The sequence below is a fragment of the Mustela putorius genome, unplaced genomic scaffold, assembly GCF_011764305.1.
Source record: "Mustela putorius furo isolate JIRA1106 unplaced genomic scaffold, ASM1176430v1.1 tig00003942_pilon_pilon_pilon, whole genome shotgun sequence".
NCBI classification, from domain to species: domain Eukaryota; kingdom Metazoa; phylum Chordata; class Mammalia; order Carnivora; family Mustelidae; genus Mustela; species Mustela putorius.
Window position 1 is genome coordinate 7,807,778 of NW_025422087.1, and position 19,171 is coordinate 7,826,948.

At 40.9% G+C, this 19,171-nt stretch overlaps 1 protein-coding gene across 1 annotated transcript in view; it reads left to right on the forward strand.

The window, feature by feature from the left end:
• Positions 1 to 16,209, forward strand: part of KL (klotho) — a 40,605-nt gene extending 24,396 nt beyond the window's left edge. The window contains exons 2-5 of the mRNA XM_013044888.2: positions 5,426 to 5,936; positions 6,897 to 7,165; positions 12,269 to 13,370; positions 13,909 to 16,209. Coding sequence (XP_012900342.2) covers positions 5,426 to 5,936; positions 6,897 to 7,165; positions 12,269 to 13,370; positions 13,909 to 14,246 — 2,220 coding nt within the window. The 3' untranslated portion in view covers positions 14,247 to 16,209. The remainder of the gene's footprint in view (positions 1 to 5,425; positions 5,937 to 6,896; positions 7,166 to 12,268; positions 13,371 to 13,908) is intronic.
• Positions 16,210 to 19,171: the final 2,962 nt, after the last annotated feature.

A 19,171-nucleotide genomic window follows, 5' to 3' on the forward strand; every position in this document is an offset into this window, starting at 1 on the left:
AATTGTAATATATTCTTGATAGATTGACCCCCTTATCTATAGGTGATGTTCTTCTTTGTTTCTTGCAACAATTTTTGACCTAAAAGTATATTTTGTCATCTCTTAGTATTGCCACCTGGTCTCGTTTTTGGTGTATTTAAATAATATTGTTGTGTTTGATCTCCAATCATTTCAAGGATTTCTGCATATATATTCCAGGGAATATAGATTTTTCAGAATGTAGATTTCAAAATCAACACTGAGGCTGGGAAGGAAGTGAAGAGGATATCACACACCAGTGTCTTATGCCCCACATTGGGTCATTAGTGCATTTTGAGGCAATGCAGTATTATTCTCAGAGGCCTACCAAGCCAAATTCCTTCTAATTTATTTTCTTAATGGGGTGTGCCTGAAAGCTCTCTGTCTTTCAAGGTCTCAGAAAGAAAATACAACCCAGGTTATCTTAGGAGAAAGTTTTCCCATTCTGGATCAGAAAAATGTTTGCTTCTGTCCCAAAGTCTTTGATCTGGTTCTTAGTGCCAGCCGTCATTCCTCCATATCTGTTCATTATACATATTCTGCCCCAGACACTTTGCTATAATCTGAGAAGAGAGAGCTGAAAGACCCAGTCAATGTCTTGGAAACCCCTATAATCTGGACACTTCAATGAATCCAACACAATAGGGTGATGGTCTTTGAGAGAGGTCAGCTGTGGAGACACATGGAGTGGACACTTAGGGGCAGAGAGAAGGAAGATGTCAGGGAAAACTTCCCGGAGGGGTGATGGCTGAGCTGGGTTTTGAAGTGGGGTGAAGCTGGAGGGACGGGGGATTGGAAAACTTGGGAGAGATACACCTATGGAGGTGTAAAAGCCCCGGTGACCTCAGACCTTCGCACAGGGTGCATTGTGTCTGGGACTCAGGAACTGAGGCAGAGACTGTAGGGCAGAACAGAGAACAATTAGGCAAGGGTTATTTAGATCATGGCTTTCCTATAACCATCATGGACATTTCAGTAGGACTGGCCATCCGGCTTCTCTGAGCTACTTTCCTTTCTTAAATTCTAAGGTTTTTTTCTTACTTCTAAAGCAATACATGTGTATGGTAGGAAATGAAAAAATACAGATAAGCAAATTGAGGGGAATTATACCAGCTGCAATCCTGCTACAAAACCTCTTTGACAATTTATAAGTCATTCCAGGTTTTTATGTACGTGTTTTTCTTTGATAAAAAAAAAATATCATTAAACTCTCCTTACTGTTTTGTAACCTGCTTTTCTGTTCAGTTAGTATTTTGGATACAGTTTTGACATGTTAATGGATATTCTTCTGTATTATTTATAATGTCTGAATAATAGTATATCTTTAGTCATACCATAATGTGTTCAAACATGTATATATGGTATGAATATTTTTGAATATTGGACATTTCAATTGTTTTCAATATTTGGCTCTTAGAAATAGTGTGTAGGAGAACATTCTTATGCATACCCTTAATTACTTCCTTGAGTCCTTGTCAAATAGCTTTATTAAATCTCAATCTTGAAATAACAAACATAAGATGAACGTACGTGGAATAATTAGAAAGCAATGGAAAAACAAACACAGCCATGTCCCTCTTAATCATCCCTCGCTGTTGCCACACCTTAAGCAGTGACCTTCCTACACTTGGCCTTACAGTAGTTGATTACTCAACTACATCCAACATGGAGTGGAGGTGAATGAAACAAGCTTCAGTTCAGTTCAACAGACACTGGGACCTCCACGTGCCAGGGAGGGGATGAGGGAACACCCAGGGAGTCTGGGCAGGAAGGTGTCATCACCTGTGATAGGTGATGCAAGAGAGGTATACCTAAGACTCGGAGGGCACCCAGAGGAGGGACATGTAGCTGGGTGTGGCAGGTTGGTTTGGGTGGGGGACTTCCTGGAGAAGTTGCCATGCATGATGACCTTCAAGTTGGGCTGCTGCAGAGAGCAGTCAAATAAGAGATGAAGTAGGGTTTGGGGGGTGGGGTGAGTGTCACTGGGGTTAAGACAAGTGACATCCAAGATGCTTTCTCTATTAGTTTGCCTTCTCCAGAGAAACCATTCATTTGTCCTCCCCTTTTTGTTCTCTTCAGCTCCTTAGTTCATTGGATGATGCCAGGCCACATTGGTAAGGCTGATCTTATTTGCTCAGCCTACCAATTCAAACGCTAATCTCATCCAGAAATACCCGCATAGACACACCCAGAAATAATGCTGTTATGGTTTGTTAAATTAATATTTGTTAAGTGGAACACAGGGCTGTATGGTGAGCCTCAGTTCAACAACTGACCACAAAAGAACTTGAAATAAAGAGTTTGTGACTCATAGGTCCTAGAAAAAGTACAGGGCCTTAAGGGGCCCTGTGGGGAGAGCGCAGACAAAGAGAGAGTCAGGACCTAAAGTCATGCCTTTATTAAGGTTCCTAGGCTAGAACCAGACTGGTCAATGCAAACAACAAAAAAAGGATTTTGGTAAGCCCCACAGACGGGGCGGGTGTCTATCTAAAGGGCCCCTAAGCCATCCAGGTGCAGAGAGGAAGGGGAGTCTGGTGGATCGGGAGGTCATATCACGAACTTACATTTGCTTGTGACCCTGCAAGCTGCTGACTGGGGCACACACTTGCAGGGGAACCTGGTGTCACTTAAGATTCCTGCAGGCCACTTGGCCAAAAAAACCAGATGCTGAGGCAGCAATACCATGGCACAGCTTAGCTAAACCCTTGACAAATGTTTTACCAGCTATCTGGGGGGCAGGGTGTCCCTTAGTCCAGGCAAGTGGACGCATAAAATTAATCATTAACTTCCCAATGCTACAAATTTATACTTCTCTAAAATCATCAACTACTTACCAGACAGTTTTACTTGCCTCTTATCCTTTCATCCTCATCGTGTCCCTGCAGGAGAACACCCTCTATTCCTACCTGTTCAGAGTAACTGAGGCTCACCCTGGTAATGGATGGGGGAGTTGGGATCCAAACCCAAGTGTTTTCTCATCCAAAGTCCAGGTGGTATCACTACATCACTTCGCTGTTCTTTGACTGAGTTCCTCAGCAGGTGGTGTTCAGGCTTTATGGGCTGGACTTATCTTTTTTGGCTGGTCATCCTTTAGGTAGAGAGGGAGTAAGCATGCATGGAGATTTTACCATATGCGAACTCTGCATTAGGTGTTCTATATAAATTATTTAATCCTCATAACTACCCTGTGAGAGACACAAGGAAGTTAGTTTCACCTGTCCACGTTAGGTAACATGGTTAAAGGCACACAAAAAAAGTAATGGAGCAGGAATTGTATCTGACATTAAAGACCATGTGTATACCTCCATGTGGCCCAGGGCATTCATTGCCTCGCCAAACCTCTGTGCTGTGTCAAAGTAGCCAGGTTTAGAGGAGTGGCCCATTAGCGTAGGCCTTTCTGTTGTATGACTCTTCCTTCAGCCACCTGCAAAACTGACCCAGATCAGGAAGTTCTTGGGTTGCTTTCACTCTTACCTGGACCGTTATGCTGTCCACCGCAGTGTTTGTTCTGTAAAGGTATGTCTGCTAGATTTAGGACATGAGGGTCTGTGGGCCTCAACTGGGCCAAGTTAGGAAAGTGCCCTGGTCTTCCATCCTGAGGCCTAGCCTGAGCTCCTCCCTTTCTTTCTTTCTTTTTTTTTTTTTAAATATGTCCAAAGTGTTATATGTCTCTTACATTTATTTTAAAGATTATTTATTTATTTATTTGACAGATAGAGGCCACAAGTAGGCAGAGAAGCAGGCAGAGACAGAGAGAGGGAAGCAGGCTCCCTGCTGAGCAGAGAGACCGAACATGGGGCTCCATCCCAGGACCCTGGAATCATGACCTGAGCTGAAGGCAGAGGCTTTAACCCACTGAGCCACCCAGGCACCCCCTCCCTTTCTTTTCTGATTAACTGTTAAATGACATGATGAGATTTCTTGACAATGGGGAAGACAGAAGTCAAGTGGCTGAGGTGAGGAAGATAAAGGTGGGAGATGTCACAAAGCCAGCAGCCCAGCACGACTGAGCCTCAGTTTCCTGAACCCCTTGGGCAAAGGCCACTATTCTTCTGATTTGGTTTTTATTCTCCATTTCCTTTGTAGCATATGGGTAGCTGCCTCAGGTCATGAAAACATATATTCAGTGGAATGAAACATTGTAGATATTTACCAAGAAACTAAAAATGAAAGTTAGACATAAACTGTTTTATTCCATTGAACTATTTGGCTGAACTCATAAGAACAGTGATGAGATCATTCTTGGACACCTGCACCGAAATGAACCACGAGAAGAATATTTAGGAAAGATGAAGAGGATATTTGGCATTCTGAGCGAACGAGCTTCTTCAGGCCCAGGGAGTGGGATGAAATTGGCATGATCATTTTGGAGAATGAGTCAAACAGAGAACTGGAATGGGGTTTTTCAGGGAGGATATATTAGGGGAGTCAAAAGCTGATAAACAGCATTTGCATTTGTAGAAAAATAGGGGAAGTAAATCAAGGAATGCAAAAGTGAAGAGAAACTTAATTCAAGAAAGGGAGGAAAAACCCTGTAATCCTCATTAGTCTTTATAAATAGAAGGAAAACAAGTGAAAATAAGCTATCAGAAGTCAGTAAGATATTATGGGAGTATGAAGCTAATCTTAAGCAAGCAAAGCCCATTTCATTGATGTAAGAAACTCCCAGATGAACACTGACTAACAATGGACATCTGATCTTTTTGAAGCTGCATTTGGGTGATTCTTGTTCTTGGCTTGTACCTTGCACTCTAGGTCCTATGGGAAAGCAGCACTGTCCCAGAGTTCCAGAGGGTGGGCCAAGGTTAGATGTTGGAGTTGGTCCTTAATTTATTGTGTTGATTCTTCTTAGGGAAGAATAAAGATTGTGGGAACATGTGTTAGAATTTTAGCTGTGAGGCATGAACACAAAATATTAAATTGACTCCAACAACTTGAGTTAACTTGAAAACTCCCAGTCTCTTAGGATAAAAAATATATATATATATAATCCTATTTAGAAATTCCTGGTGTGATCAGAATGCAGGACTGGTTCTTCTCATGAAGCCTACTAATGGAAAATTACATAATCTTAAAGTCAATTAAATAGTAGGGTAGGATATAACAAATTCTTATTTCGTTAACTTTTTGAAGAATGAATAATCACTTTGCATTCAAGATAAGAAATTCATATTTTCCATTGGCTACTGAAAAATAATAGAAACAATTCCAGTCATGGTAGCAGCTCTCTGTGGGCTGACCCACCTCGACAATAATTTATTGTTTCCAGGTGACTTTTACATTGTGGGGTTATTCATGAGGTTAGACGTGATGAGAAACAGATACCAACAGAGCTGCAGATTCAAAAATGTTTTATATTTCTTCTCCCAATCATAGATAGATTCACCATTGTTTTTCTCTTTTATAGGCTCATGCCAAAATCTGGCATCTCTACAACACTTCTTTCCGTCCAACTCAGGGAGGCCAGGTATCCATTGCACTAAGCTCTCACTGGATCAATCCTCGAAGAATGACCGACCATAGCATCAAAGAATGTCAAAAATCTCTTGACTTTGTCCTAGGCTGGTTTGCCAAACCCATATTTATTGATGGCGACTATCCTGACAGCATGAAGAATAATCTTTCATCTCTTTTGCCTGATTTTACTGAATCTGAGAAAAAGTTCATCAAGGGAACAGCTGACTTTTTTGCTCTTTCTTTTGGACCAACCTTGAGTTTTCAGTTATTGGACCCTCACATGAAGTTCCGCCAATTGGAATCTCCCAGCCTGAGGCAACTCCTTTCTTGGATTGACCTTGAATATAACCACCCTCAAATATTTATTGTGGAAAATGGCTGGTTTGTCTCAGGGACCACCAAGAGAGATGATGCTAAATATATGTATTACCTCAAAAAATTCATAATGGAAACCTTAAAAGGTAGGAGTGGGGATAAAATTCTAATTTCCTGCCAAAATCCACAGGAAAAACAATCTTTCAGATGATCTGTAATAAACTGTGTGAATTTATAGTTTTAATAGTAATGCAGTAAATCATTTTGGCAACAGCAGGAAGGCATTTATGTGACACCTTTCTCATTTGGGACTTTGAGGAACTTAAATTCATTTTTTAAAACTCATTTTGGAAATGAGAAACTGGGTTGTAATGTGTGAAATAATTTTATTTTCAGAGTTACTTCTCTAAATTTTTAGATTATATTAAGGATTAAGTAAATCTCAGGGTATCTAGATCTCTGTACATGTTTTGGGGTTCTTATTATTCGTTTTGAATAGAACAATTTTTTAAAAGATTTTATTTATTTATTTGACAGGCATAGATCACAAGTAGGCAGAAAGGCAGGCAGAGAGAGAGAGGAAGGGAAGCAGGCTCCCCACTGAGCAGAGAGCCCGATGCGGGGCTCGATCCCAGGACCCTGGGATCATGACCTGAGCCGAAGGCAGAGCCTTTAACTCACTGAGCCACCCAGGCACCCCTGAATAGAACAATTTTTAAAGAAAAAAGAATACTAACATCTCCTGAAGAATAAATTGCATAGTTCATGCTTTTAAAGATTTTAGTTCATTTATTGCAGCAGCCACAATGCTAGGATAGAAAATGGAACAAAACATATTCTCAGGCCCAAAGACCGCCTACTGGAAATAAAAATATTCCAAGTAAAAACGTATTGGAGATCATCTTATTTGTGAGGACTTTTATTTGTAGAATTGTCCAGGTGTGATAGCTTTCTATTAGTAAGAAAGGTCACTGGTTTACCAAACAATAAGCATTATATGTAACTTATTTCCCTAAGTAGTAAACCCCTTAAGTGTTCTTGAGTCATGAGGCTGGTACCCAGGTCAGGGTTGGTCAAGTTGTTCTCATCCTCTCTTCTCTTTGTAGCCATCAAGCTGGATGGGGTAGACGTCATTGGCTACACGGCATGGTCTCTTATGGATGGCTTCGAGTGGCACAGAGGCTACAGCATCAGACGTGGGCTCTTCTATGTCGACTTTCTAAGCCAGGATAAGAAACTGTTGCCAAAATCGTCAGCCTTGTTCTACCAAAAGCTGATAGAGAAAAATGGCTTCCCTCTTTTACCTGAAAATCAACCCCTAGAAGGGACATTTCCCTGTGACTTTGCTTGGGGAATTGTTGACAACTACATTCAAGTAAGTCAGCTGACAAAACCAATCAGCAGTGTCACCAAGCCCTATCACTAGTAAGTAGTGCTTCCTTATTAGGTTGTCATGGCTCATTGTCCATTCTTCAGGCCAGACGTGGTTCCTGAGTGAGCATGTTAAGGGCATTTTGGAACATGGCACACTTATCTCCAAAAATCTTCCTAGCTTCATCTTGCACTTTAAATCAGCCCCCAAAGAGGAACAAATTAAAAATATATGAATATTTAAGATCTGAAAAGATAGTAAAAAGATAAAATACTCCCTTTTAATTTGGTGGTTTTCAATGCTTTTTAAAGCAGTTGGGTTCTTCCATAAACAAGAAGTAACACAGAACTCCAAATTTTCTGAGATCTCAGTGGAGCAGCTGATCCTGAGGCAGGAACACCAGGCAGAGCTCTCCCGAGGCAGAGCTGCGTGCTGTTGCAGAAGCACTTCCACAATGAAAACCTTTGCTCCAGTGATTCACTGCCCCAAATTTCATTTTTAGAACTAGTCATCGAAATGGTAAGGAAGTTCTTCAAAATGGTCAACCAACATTTACTGAACACTTAAAATTAGGCAATCTTCAATAGTATTTTTAACTTTCCAATCTTAAAGGGATTTGTTTTCTAGAGTTTGATGGAATATTTTAGTAGGCACTTATTGGATGCTTAGTGTACAAAGCCCTCTGTTAATCACTGGGGGTGTTTGGTTGAGGGGAGTGCACACTGAGATGAGTAAGGTTGATTTCTGCTTTCAAAGAGGTCTGTTGAGGGAAAATGCTGGATACACAAATAATATAACAAAGTGCACAGAGTAGGGTGCTAAGTGAGCAGGGTGATGGTTGGGTCCTGCTAAATAGTATGAGAATAAAGATGGGAGTTGAGAGAAATTGGAAGGGGAGGTGAACCATGAGAGACTATGGACTCTGAAAAACAATCTGAGGGTTTTGAAGGGGCGGGGGGTGGGAGGTTGGGGGAACCAGGTGGTGGGTATTAAGGAGGGCACGTATTGCATGGAGCACTGGGTGTGGTGCAAAAACAATGAATTCTGTTATGCTGAAAAAAAAAAAAAAGATCAAGACAGAGACAAAGGTTGGTATTCATAGACAAGCAATGGCATTTAGCATGCTGGTTGCTTCCCTCTACCCTTCTGAGTTCTTAGCTGAGATCCCCTATAATTAAAGACAGATTAACAACAGAAAAACAAATAGAAGTTTATTAACATGTATAGCTTCCATATATATGAGAGTTACTCAGAGAAAAATGTGTAACTCCTTGAGGTGACTTAGAATTCTGGCTTAAATACCATCTCAATAGAAAAGGCTAGAAGTGAGGGTGGGATATAGGTCTCTTAGGGAAGAATAAACAATTTTTAGGAAAGACAAATGGGCCCTTAGAAGATTAGAAGGGAACCACAATAGCTTGTGACAAAGTGTCTGGGTGTTGTGGTGACCTCTGGTCTCCAATTCTGAGACAAGACTCCATCTTCCCTGGGGGGATGAAACTCCCAGGAGGGAGCTGATGACAACGGAGTTCCTTTTGGAGCATCTGTCTTTAGACAGGTAAGGGAAGTTCTGAGAAAGCCTTTCCCTGTGTTTGTTATTTTTTGAGTGCTTGAAGCTTAAAATAATCAGTATACCAGCGGAACATACTTTGGAGTAGCAGGCCCTGAACTCCTACAGTCACATTTTGGGGTGGCATATTCTGTGACCCTTCACATCAACAGAAGTATTTAGAAGAATGCTTGGATCTGAGGAAAGGTCTTTTGGTTGAAATGCGTTGCTGTTTTCTTCTAAGTATCAAAAGGAAATCCTTTACCTATAAGGAAATAAATCAACACTATCCTTAACATGTTTTTTTTTTTTTGCTGGGTTATATTATTCTTAGGTCTTTTGCAGACCTAGTTGGTTTAAAGGGCAGTGTCAGACTTGGGTCCCTTCTTACATTTAAAAGACAACTTTGGGACACTGTTAGCAAAGTTGTCTGAGCACAGGAGGAAGAGGTGTAGCTCTGCCTTGTTGGTTGGGTTTGGGGGTTTCCTCCCTCCTCTTCTCTCTTCTTCCTCAGCCTCTGTTCCCAGAACCTCCCTTTCCTAATTTCTCTCCTAGAAGTGGGATCCACGGTGGGGTTCAAATAGGGTGCTGGTCGGGGGAAGGGGACAAAGGGAGGGAGATGAGCTCCCTTTCCCTCTTTACGCCCCTGCTGGGGGTTGGTTGGTCCCTGCTCTTCGTTCTCTCTCCTGACCTGCCAGGTGCCACTCCCAGCTGGGCTCTGTATCCCTTGTCCCTCAGGACTCATGCTCTGCCCTGTTTTCTGACAGCCGCCTGAGCCTGGGCAGGTAATTCGCAGTTCAGTTTTACATGGAGAGAATTTTCTGCCAACATCTCTGTACAGACAGTGGGAGTTGTGGGATATTGTGGGGGACCCCTTCATTCCTGCTCTGTTCCCCATCCCTGGACTGTGCTTGCCTTGGGAACTGGTAAGTAGTGAGAAAGTTTTAAGGGTGCGACCTATTTCCTTGAGAGAGAGCAGAGAAACTCTGGTCAGAAGCAAGAAGTCTGGCAGTGATGAGGAAGGGGAGAGGATTGCTTTGTCGTCTCCTTAAGGGAGGTTGTGTTAGAATTTGATCTGATGCCAGCCGCGCATCAGCTCTGGACCCTTCCTCTGAGGTTGCTCTGCCCTTTTATCTCATCTGTTGTCGGGGTTCCTACTCCTTCATGTAGCGAAGCCTCCCTCCTCCCCCTACTCCCCAGGCTCTCCTGCACACAACCAACCACACACAAACTAATTCCCTCTCAAACCCATGGTGGGTGAACTTCTGCAGAAGCTCTCTAGTGGGAAAATCTTGTAACTGCTCTTTTGTTCTCTTTGCTTTTCCCCTTGAGCCTTGCTTTATTTTGGCAGTGCCCTTCCTAAGTGAACATACTACCTGGCAAAGTAAAAACAAGGTTGTTGTAGGGCGGCCCCAAAGAGAGTGTGCATATGTTTTAATTTACAAGCTTTTCTCTATACTCTTAACACATTATATTAAAGTCCTGAGAAGTAATTTTTCAACCATGGAAATTCATTTCGTCCCTCCTGGCTAACATCTCGAATTCCTAATACAAATAAATTCCTAATATCAATTAAAAAAAAAAAAACTTTAAAAAGAATATCCCACTAAGGGTACCACCTGTCTGAAGTTTAACCTCCGGCTTGTTCATGTGGACTGTCACTGTCACTGGACCTAACTTCCCAGATGACAGGTTTGTTTTCCCATAACTACTAATGCTCATAGAAAACACAGGTCCTTAACTGCTACGTGTTGGGGACATAAAGCTTCTTTAACCTTGGCCACAATCAGGAGAAGATTTCTTCCATAATATACTAAACATATGCTTTATGCCCATTTCTTCTGAAAGACTCAACTTGATTTTTCATTTTTTTTATTAAGAAAAGTCAACCAATTAATGATGGTTAGATAGATTAGATAGGTTAGATAGAATTATGCCCAAGTGCTCATTTCTAAGTGTCTTGATTTTCAAAAAATAAATGCCTCCCACCCCCAAGTATTATACCTTAGTCTCTCATATTTGTTTGCAGATGAGCTGAATAAAAGCTGCTGTTTTAGGAAAATTGTGGTAGAAAAGTTACAAATTTAGTTAACTCAGAGCTCTGTGAGAATAATCCAAAGAATTCCTTCAAGCTATGAACACTTTCACTTCAAAAGAGCATGCAAATATTTTCTCTTGCAAAGCTGAGGAAACAAGATTTGTGGGTGCATCACAGTGGAAAAGTACTTCTCACAGCATTCCCACAGTACTAGGGGAAATGCATGCGTGGGTGATCTACAAGGGACAGTTCTCTAGAGAAAGCAATTTCCCTGTGACATGCTGGTGTTTTATTACTTTCCTTTATAAACACAGCACTGAGCCCTCCAGAGAAGCAGTAAGCAGCTCCGGCCACAACTTGCAAAGAAACCTCTGCTAGAGATTCCAAACCAGAGTTTGACCCCTATTTGTATTCCGAGGGTCAGGCAAACCCAGGCACCTGTTCTAACAGGACTGTTTCAGAGGAGAGCACTGGTTTAGTCAGTGGGTCCTTAGAATGAACTTAGAGTGTGCCTTTTCCTCCACGGTTAACACGTGGAGGGAGAATTTTGTGGTTCAATTTTACAATCTATCTGCTTTTCCTAAATACTCATTTTCATTTTGGGGGCTAATTCATCAGATGATTGAAAACCACTGGTCTCGTGAGCATCACAGAAAAATAGCATTTTAAAACTATGCTCAAATAGCCCAGTATGTGTAAATGACAATATTGTTCCTCATTTCCACATTCTCTAACACTTTCTCCATCAGATTGAATTTAATGTTTTTGACACTAACGCCGATAAAAAGCAACAGTTACACATATCTAGCATGTTCTTTGCCTACAGCAAACTTCAATTTAGAACGTGATTTTAAGATTCATGATTTGATTTTAAATATCATTGTGTTTTCTGACTCTAACTCGCTCGGATTCTATGTTTCATCTTTTTGTCCATTTTCTAAAAATTTAGGAATCTCGTATTATTGGTGATTTCTTATATTAAAACACAAACATTCAAAAGCACTTTGCTTGCTTAACACAGACCATTAAGGTTTGTCATATAAAATAATTTTTAAAAAAAATCAGATTTTGTTTTTTTGTATTTTTCCTTTTCAAAATTATTTAATTATTTCATTTATTATCATTATTACGTTCAATTAGCCAGCATACAGAACATCAGTAGTTTTTGATGGAGTGTTCGACGACTGATTAGTTGCTTATAACACCCAGTGCGCCTCACCCCACGTGCTCTCCTTACCCATCACCCCCCAGATTTTAAAAAAAAGAAACATTAAAGAAGCAGTGCAAGAATCAGAACTATAGGTAAAGCAAATATGCATTAAAAAAAGTTTTTTTTTTTTTTTTTTTTTTTTTTTTAAATTCTTCACGAGCCGAGCAATTGAGGAAAAATGGTTTAAACCTCCTGCTGGAAAGGCTCCCTTTCTGCTGCTCCTGCTTGGCTAGCTTCACCGCAGGGACCGCGCGGAACTCCTCTCCCGGGGCGGTCAGGGGAAGCTAACGCCTCCTCCTCTCCCGGCAGGTGGACACCACCCTGTCTCAGTTCACCGACCCGAACGTTTACCTGTGGGATGTCCACCACAGTAAGCGGCTGATTAAGGTGGACGGGGTGGTGACCAAGAGGCGGAAGTCCTACTGCGTGGACTTCGCAGCCATCCGGCCGCAGATAGCCTTACTCCAGGAGATGCACGTCTCGCATTTTCACTTCTCGCTGGACTGGGCCCTGATCCAGCCGCTGGGCAACGAGTCGCAGGTGAACCACACGGCGCTGCACTACTACCGCTGCGTGGTCAGCGAGCTGGTGCGCGCCAACATCACGCCGGTGGTGGCGCTCTGGCGGCCCGCCGCCCCGCACCACGGCCTGCCGCTGCCCCTGGCCAGGCACGGCGCCTGGGAGAACCCCCGCACCGCCCTGGCGTTCGCCGAGTACGCCCGCCTGTGCTTTCGGGATCTCGGCCGCCACGTCAAGTTCTGGATCACGATGGGCGAGCCGTACACGCGCAACATGACCTACAGCGCCGGGCACAACCTGCTGAAGGCGCACGCGTTGGCTTGGCGCGTGTACGATGAGAAGTTCAGGGGCTCTCAGAAGGGGAAAATATCCATAGCCCTGCAGGCCGATTGGATCGAACCCGCCTGCCCTTTCTCCCCAAAGGACAAAGAAGTGGCCGAGAGGGTTTTGGAATTTGACATCGGCTGGCTGGCCGAGCCCATTTTCGGCTCTGGGGACTATCCACGTGTGATGAGGGACTGGCTCGACCGAAGAAACAATTTCCTTCTCCCGTATTTCACAGAGGAAGAAAAAAAGCTAATCCGGGGCTCCTTTGACTTTCTGGCTGTAAGCCATTACACCACCATCCTTGTTGACTGGGAAAAAGAAGACCCAGTGAAATACAACGATTACCTGGAAGTGCAGGAAATGACCGACATCACCTGGCTCAACTCTCCAGGTCAGGTGGCCGTGGTGCCCTGGGGCTTGCGCAAAGTTCTCAACTGGCTGAAGCTGAAGTATGGAGACCTTCCCATGTATATAATAGCCAACGGCATAGACGACGATCCGCTCGCAGCCCAGGACAGGCTGAGGGTGTATTACATGCAGAATTATGTCAACGAGGCTCTGAAAGGTAAGGGGTCCGGGAAACAGCCACCTCGAAGCCTATGGCCCCCTGAGGGTGTGATGCCCGATAGGCGCTCAACCATATACACCCACTATCGCTCTCCGAGGAAAAGTGCTATCTGTTCCCTGCCATGCTGAACAAGTCCAAGATAGACCTATATTCTTCCCCAGGGGTAATGGAGTTTAGTTAAAAGTGGGAGACCCTAGAAAAAGAGTGGAAAATTCCCTAACACCTGTTCTGGGCCTGTAAAAGCGTGGAGTCCTTTGTCTCCCATCTCAGATGGGATTACAGCACTCATGCCTTCTTCGTGTGCTTACAGATTGAACCCAAGTTCATCACGGGAGGTTGAATTATATAAAACCTACTATGCTGACTGTAGCTCAATATTTGTCCTCTCGTGAAAGAAGCCTTTTATGGTTAAACCTAATTTAGTTTTATTAAATGGTATTGAAAGTTTCCATGATGCATTCCCTAATGCTGTGTAAGAGTGAAGTGTTGTGTGCAAAAATATTTTAACAACCATTCTGTCCTTTTGTTTTTCTAGCCTACATACTGGATGGTATCAATCTTTGTGGATACTTTGCTTATTCATTTCACGATCGCTCAGCTCCGAAGTTTGGCCTCTATCATTATGCAGCAAATCAGTTTGAGCCCAAACCGTCCATGAAACATTACAGGAAAATTATTGACAACAATGGCTTCCCCGGTCCCAAGACTCTGGGAAGATTTTGTCCAGAGGAATTCACCCTGTGCTCTGAATGCAGCTTTTTTCATACCCGAAAGTCTTTGCTGGCTTTCATCGCTTTCCTACTTTTTGCTTTTATTATTTCTCTTTCTTTGATTTTCTACTACTCTAAGAAAGGCAGAAGAAGTTATAAATAGTCCTGGACCTTTTTCTATTCTTTTATTTTGAAATAATTATGTGCATACATCAGCTTTTAACCATTTGTACTTCTCAGTGTTGTAAAACTATAGATTTCATTTATCCGACTTTCAAGAAAATTTTATATGGCATAGGACAGACGTTTGGAAATGAGCATAAGCGATTGTAAAATACTGAATAATGTGAATAGTGCCTGGATTTGTTCTTTTTTTTTTGTTTGTTTGGAAGATAATCAGTGAGTGTCAGGGGCCATGATTTCTGCAACATCCTCTAACGAACGTATGTGAAATGGGAACCATTTTGTAATTTTTTTTTACAGGAATTGAATGACCTTATCAGTGCCCATTCCTTAATGTAGTGTTTATCTTGAAGTAATAATTGCAGACTTTGGAATAAAAGTTAAGTCCCCAGTAACCATACTCAAGTAACCAACTGCCATGATACGCTTAATGATCTCTGTTGAACCAAGTTTCCCTTGAAAAAGAAATGGCAGAATAGAGGTGAGATGACAAAGGGCGCTATGCAGCAACATTCCTTTTAAAAGCAGTGTTTCTAGCAAATGCTGCTAATATTAATTTATGTATCCGGTTAATGATATGTTTAGCAGAGCAAATGATAGAACTTTATTTTATGTGACGTTCAAGGCCCGCTCCAGGCCCTTCGGTCCATGAGGGCTTTGGGTTACTGGGGCCCTGTCAAGGGTCTGCGTATAGAGGACTTTGAATGTTTGCAGAAAAATAAACATGAATTATGAGATGTTGGGCTCTTCAGGAAGCATAAACCGATCGTGAAATGCATTATATTATATGGCTCTAGGAAGAGGAAAGGAGAAAAAAGTACTTATGAGCAATATTATGATTAATTTGATTATAACCCTTTGATTTTAGAGCACTCCTTGCAATGAATGATGTGACCTTTCCTGAGCAAATAAGAATGAAATAATAACTCACCCTGTGAAGAGTGACTTCACTTGCTGTTCTTTAGAATGTGGCAAGATTTCTTTGAATTGAATTTTTTTTTTTTTAATTCTTCATAGACTCCAAAGCATTTGGTCTGATAACCCTGGAAGATTTGTCTCTGTGATTGTTGAGGTTTATTTAATATTTTGGCTGCAACTTCTGTGGAACTAACTCTGAACTAGTTTTGCTTTGAACTTTCACACTGAAACATGCTACTGATTTCTAGAAAGGGCTAATGAGGTCTTATCCTTTAATGCCCCTTAAACAAGTTTTGCTGATTTTCAGACAAGGGTCTTTCTGTTTCACTATTGCTGTGCATGATCCCAGTGTTTGTTTTATAGATAAGCCAGTATCATATCAGGCAAGGTAAACCACTATCATATCAAGCATAACTAATCTTGCTGACACAGAGTAATGGTGTATAATAAAATGCTGTACTGTATTATGTATCATCTTCAGAGGTGGTATGATTTTTTTCCATGAAAGATAAGCTTTTGTTGGTATTCTTTTAAAAATTGGACTTCTTATTACAAATAGAAACTAGAGAATAATAGATTCGTCTATGTATATATTTTTTTCTGATTCTAAGAGTAATAAATGTTCATTGTAAAAAAATTTAAAAGCATAGAAAGTATATGTAAAGAGAAAAAATGCCCTGTAATCTCACTACCAATAATAGAGCCTATGTATCTTGCTTTGCATGGAGTTGGATCATATTGTAAATAATCATGTATCTTTATTAATTTTCATCATGTGTGTTTCTTTTGTCATTAGTCTTCAAAAGCATGATTTCTAGTTGTAAAGTGATCGCACTCTATGAATTTATTGCAACTTATTTAACCATTCCTATTGTTTGGATTAATTTATTGTTAATTACTGTAAATGTTTAAAAATTTTCTTGCTACATCATTTTCATTTCCTTGAGTGTGGATGGAAGTAATTCGGTCTTTTGATGAAGTATTGTAATAAATCTGCCTGCAACTTTGCCTCCTTTATAATCATATAACTGGCTTCCAGATACGTTTCTTTAAAAACAATTTTTTTGAGTTGACCTAACTACACAGAATATGAGTGGTGGGTCTGACAGCGAGGCTGAAAGATGGCAGGGATGGAGGGTGCCCCAGGCCCATCCCTGTGGTTGAGCTGAGACTTTCAGACACAGAGAAAGAAAAATAGAGGAAGAGCTGAAAAAGACAAACAGACACCAAAGCCTCAAAGAGAAATGACCTCTTAAAACCATCCAACCCAGTTATAGTGAGGGCAGCATGCTAAGGTCGAGCACCCTTGGCCTTTAGGAGGAGGTCGGTGGCTCCCACCGCAGGAAAGGAGGGGTGGCACCCCTTGGGTCTGTCCAGACCCCAGGAGGGAAGAGGAAGGTGGGGCAGGAGGCGGGACTTCCTGTCAGAACACCACCCTCCTTCCACGTCAGTTCTTGTAATATTCCCCTCGCGAGTCCTGGGTGTTTCTTTTCTTTTCTTTTCTTTCCTTTCCTTTCCTTTCCTTTCCTTTCCTTTCCTTTTCTTTTCCTTTCCTTTCCTTTCCTTTCCTTCCTTCCTTTCTTTTTTATATAGAGACAGTTCCCCTGGCACTCCTGCATCTTTTATTAGGTTGTGCGGTCAAGTGTAAAGGGACATTAGGTGGTAAACTGTTGTTTCCTGAGGCCTCTTGGCTTAATTTCTGCCACACTTGTATTTGCTCTACTTTCACAGCACCTGCTTTGGATCCAGGTGTACCACTTGTGCTTATGCCTTGTTCCTTTTGCCTGGGTTTGGAAGGATGGTTTTTCAGATTCATTAAAGACATTTTTCATTTTATTTTTAGTCTTCCACAGACAGTAATTAGAATCTATTAATGCCTTGGAAGCTTTACCTTTATACTATTTATAACAATGCTGTCCAATAGAAAGGGAGTGCAAGCTGCATATTTTAAATTTTCTGTAGTCCCATTAAAAAAATTAAAAAGTGCAGGAGAAATAAAGTTTAATTCTATATATTATTTTCCCAACATAATCAAAATACCATAACTTCAATGTAATCAATATAAAAATGATGAAGATTTTTACATACTTTTTTTTATACTAAGTCTTAGGAGTCTGGTGTGTGTTTTACCTGTGTGGTACATCTTGTGCTCACTTAGGATTAGCCAGACTGTAAGGGCTCAATAGCCACATGTGGCTTAATGGCTGCTCCATTGGACAGTGCAGCTCTATAAAGAAAGCCTCGCTCTGCTAAGTTAAATAATAGCATAATAAGATACCCAAAATATTTAATAAGTTAGAAAAATGAACTTCTAAAAAGAGTTCTATAGTCCATGGAAATAACTGACAAGGAAATTTATAATTAAGCTAAACTATTGGTTAAAACAAATATTTTAAAACATCTATGTAGGAAAATAAAAATAAATTCAAAATGGGTGAAAATCCTAGCGGAGAACACAGGCAGCAACCTCTTGGACCTTGGCCATATCAATTCCTTGCTAGTTAGACACATCTCCAGAGGCAAGGGAAATAAAAGCAAAAGTGAACTATTGGGACTTCATCAATATAAAAAGTTTTTGCACAGCAAAGGAAACAATAAAATTAAAAGGCAACCTATGGAATGGGAAAACATATTTGCAATGACAAAACATAAAGGTCTAGTATCCAAAATCTATAAAGAACTTCTCAAACTCAGCAACCGAAAAACAAAAAATGCAGTCAAGAAATGGGCAGAAGACACGAGAAGACATTTCTCTAAAGAAGACATACAGATGGCTAATAGACACATGCAAAAATGCTCAACATCACTTATCATCAGGGAAACACAAATCAAAATCATAATAAGATATCACCTCACACCAGTCAGAATGGCTAAAATTAACAAGTCAGGGAACAACAGATGTTGGCAAGGATGCTCAGAAAGGAGAATCCTCCTACACTGTTGGGGGAAATGCAAGCTGGTGCAGCCACTCTGAAAAACAGTATGGAGGTTTCTCAAGAAGTTAAAAATAGAGCTACTGTAGACCCAGCAATTGCACTAGTAGGTATTTACGCAAAGGACACAAAAGTAGTGATTCAAAGGCGCACATGTACCACAGTGTTTATAGCAGCGGTGTCCACAATAGCCAAACTATGGAAAGAGCCCAGATGTCCACTGACAAATGAATGGATAAAGAAGAGGTGATATATATACATATATAATGGAATATTACACAGCCATCAAAAGAATGAAATCTTGCCATTTGCAATGACATGGATGGAACTAGAGAGAATTTTACTAAGTGAAATAAGTAAGCCAGATGACTTCATTGATATATGGAATTTAAGAAGCAAGGCAGAGAACATAGGGGAAGAGAGGGAAAATAAATAAGATAAAACAGAGACTCTTAACTCTAGGGAACAAATGAAGGGTTGCTGGAAGGGAGGTGGGTAGGGAATGGGGTAACTGGGTGATGGGCATTAAGACAGGCACTTGAGGTAATGAGCACTGGGTGTTATATACAACTGATGAATCACAAACTTTACCCCAAAACTAATAAACTGTATGTTAACTAACTTGAATTTAAATGCAAAAAGTAATTCTATGTGGAATGAAGAATTCTGGAACTAGTTTTGAATATCAAATTCAAGTGGTAGAATTAAACTGTTTTTGTTTTTACATAATCTAACCCATTTTTTCTCTCAAAATGCCTTTCTTCTGAGTGAATAGAGCAATTATATTGTCCTACAGCATCTCCATTTAATATTTAATATTTAATATTGAACAATGTTGCTCAAAATTTCTGTCTGGGAAGGAGAACGTTAATTTAGATGACATGGACCAACCTTGACAGAGAGCCCGGGTTCTAGAAGGAAAGAAGAGGCTATGTCTTTTTGTTTTGTTTTGATTTTCAGTATTTAGCCCGCTATCTTATGCAAAATACTCTTCAACAAATGTTGATGAGTTGAATAAATTATGGCTGAATGACGGAATACATGAATTAATAGA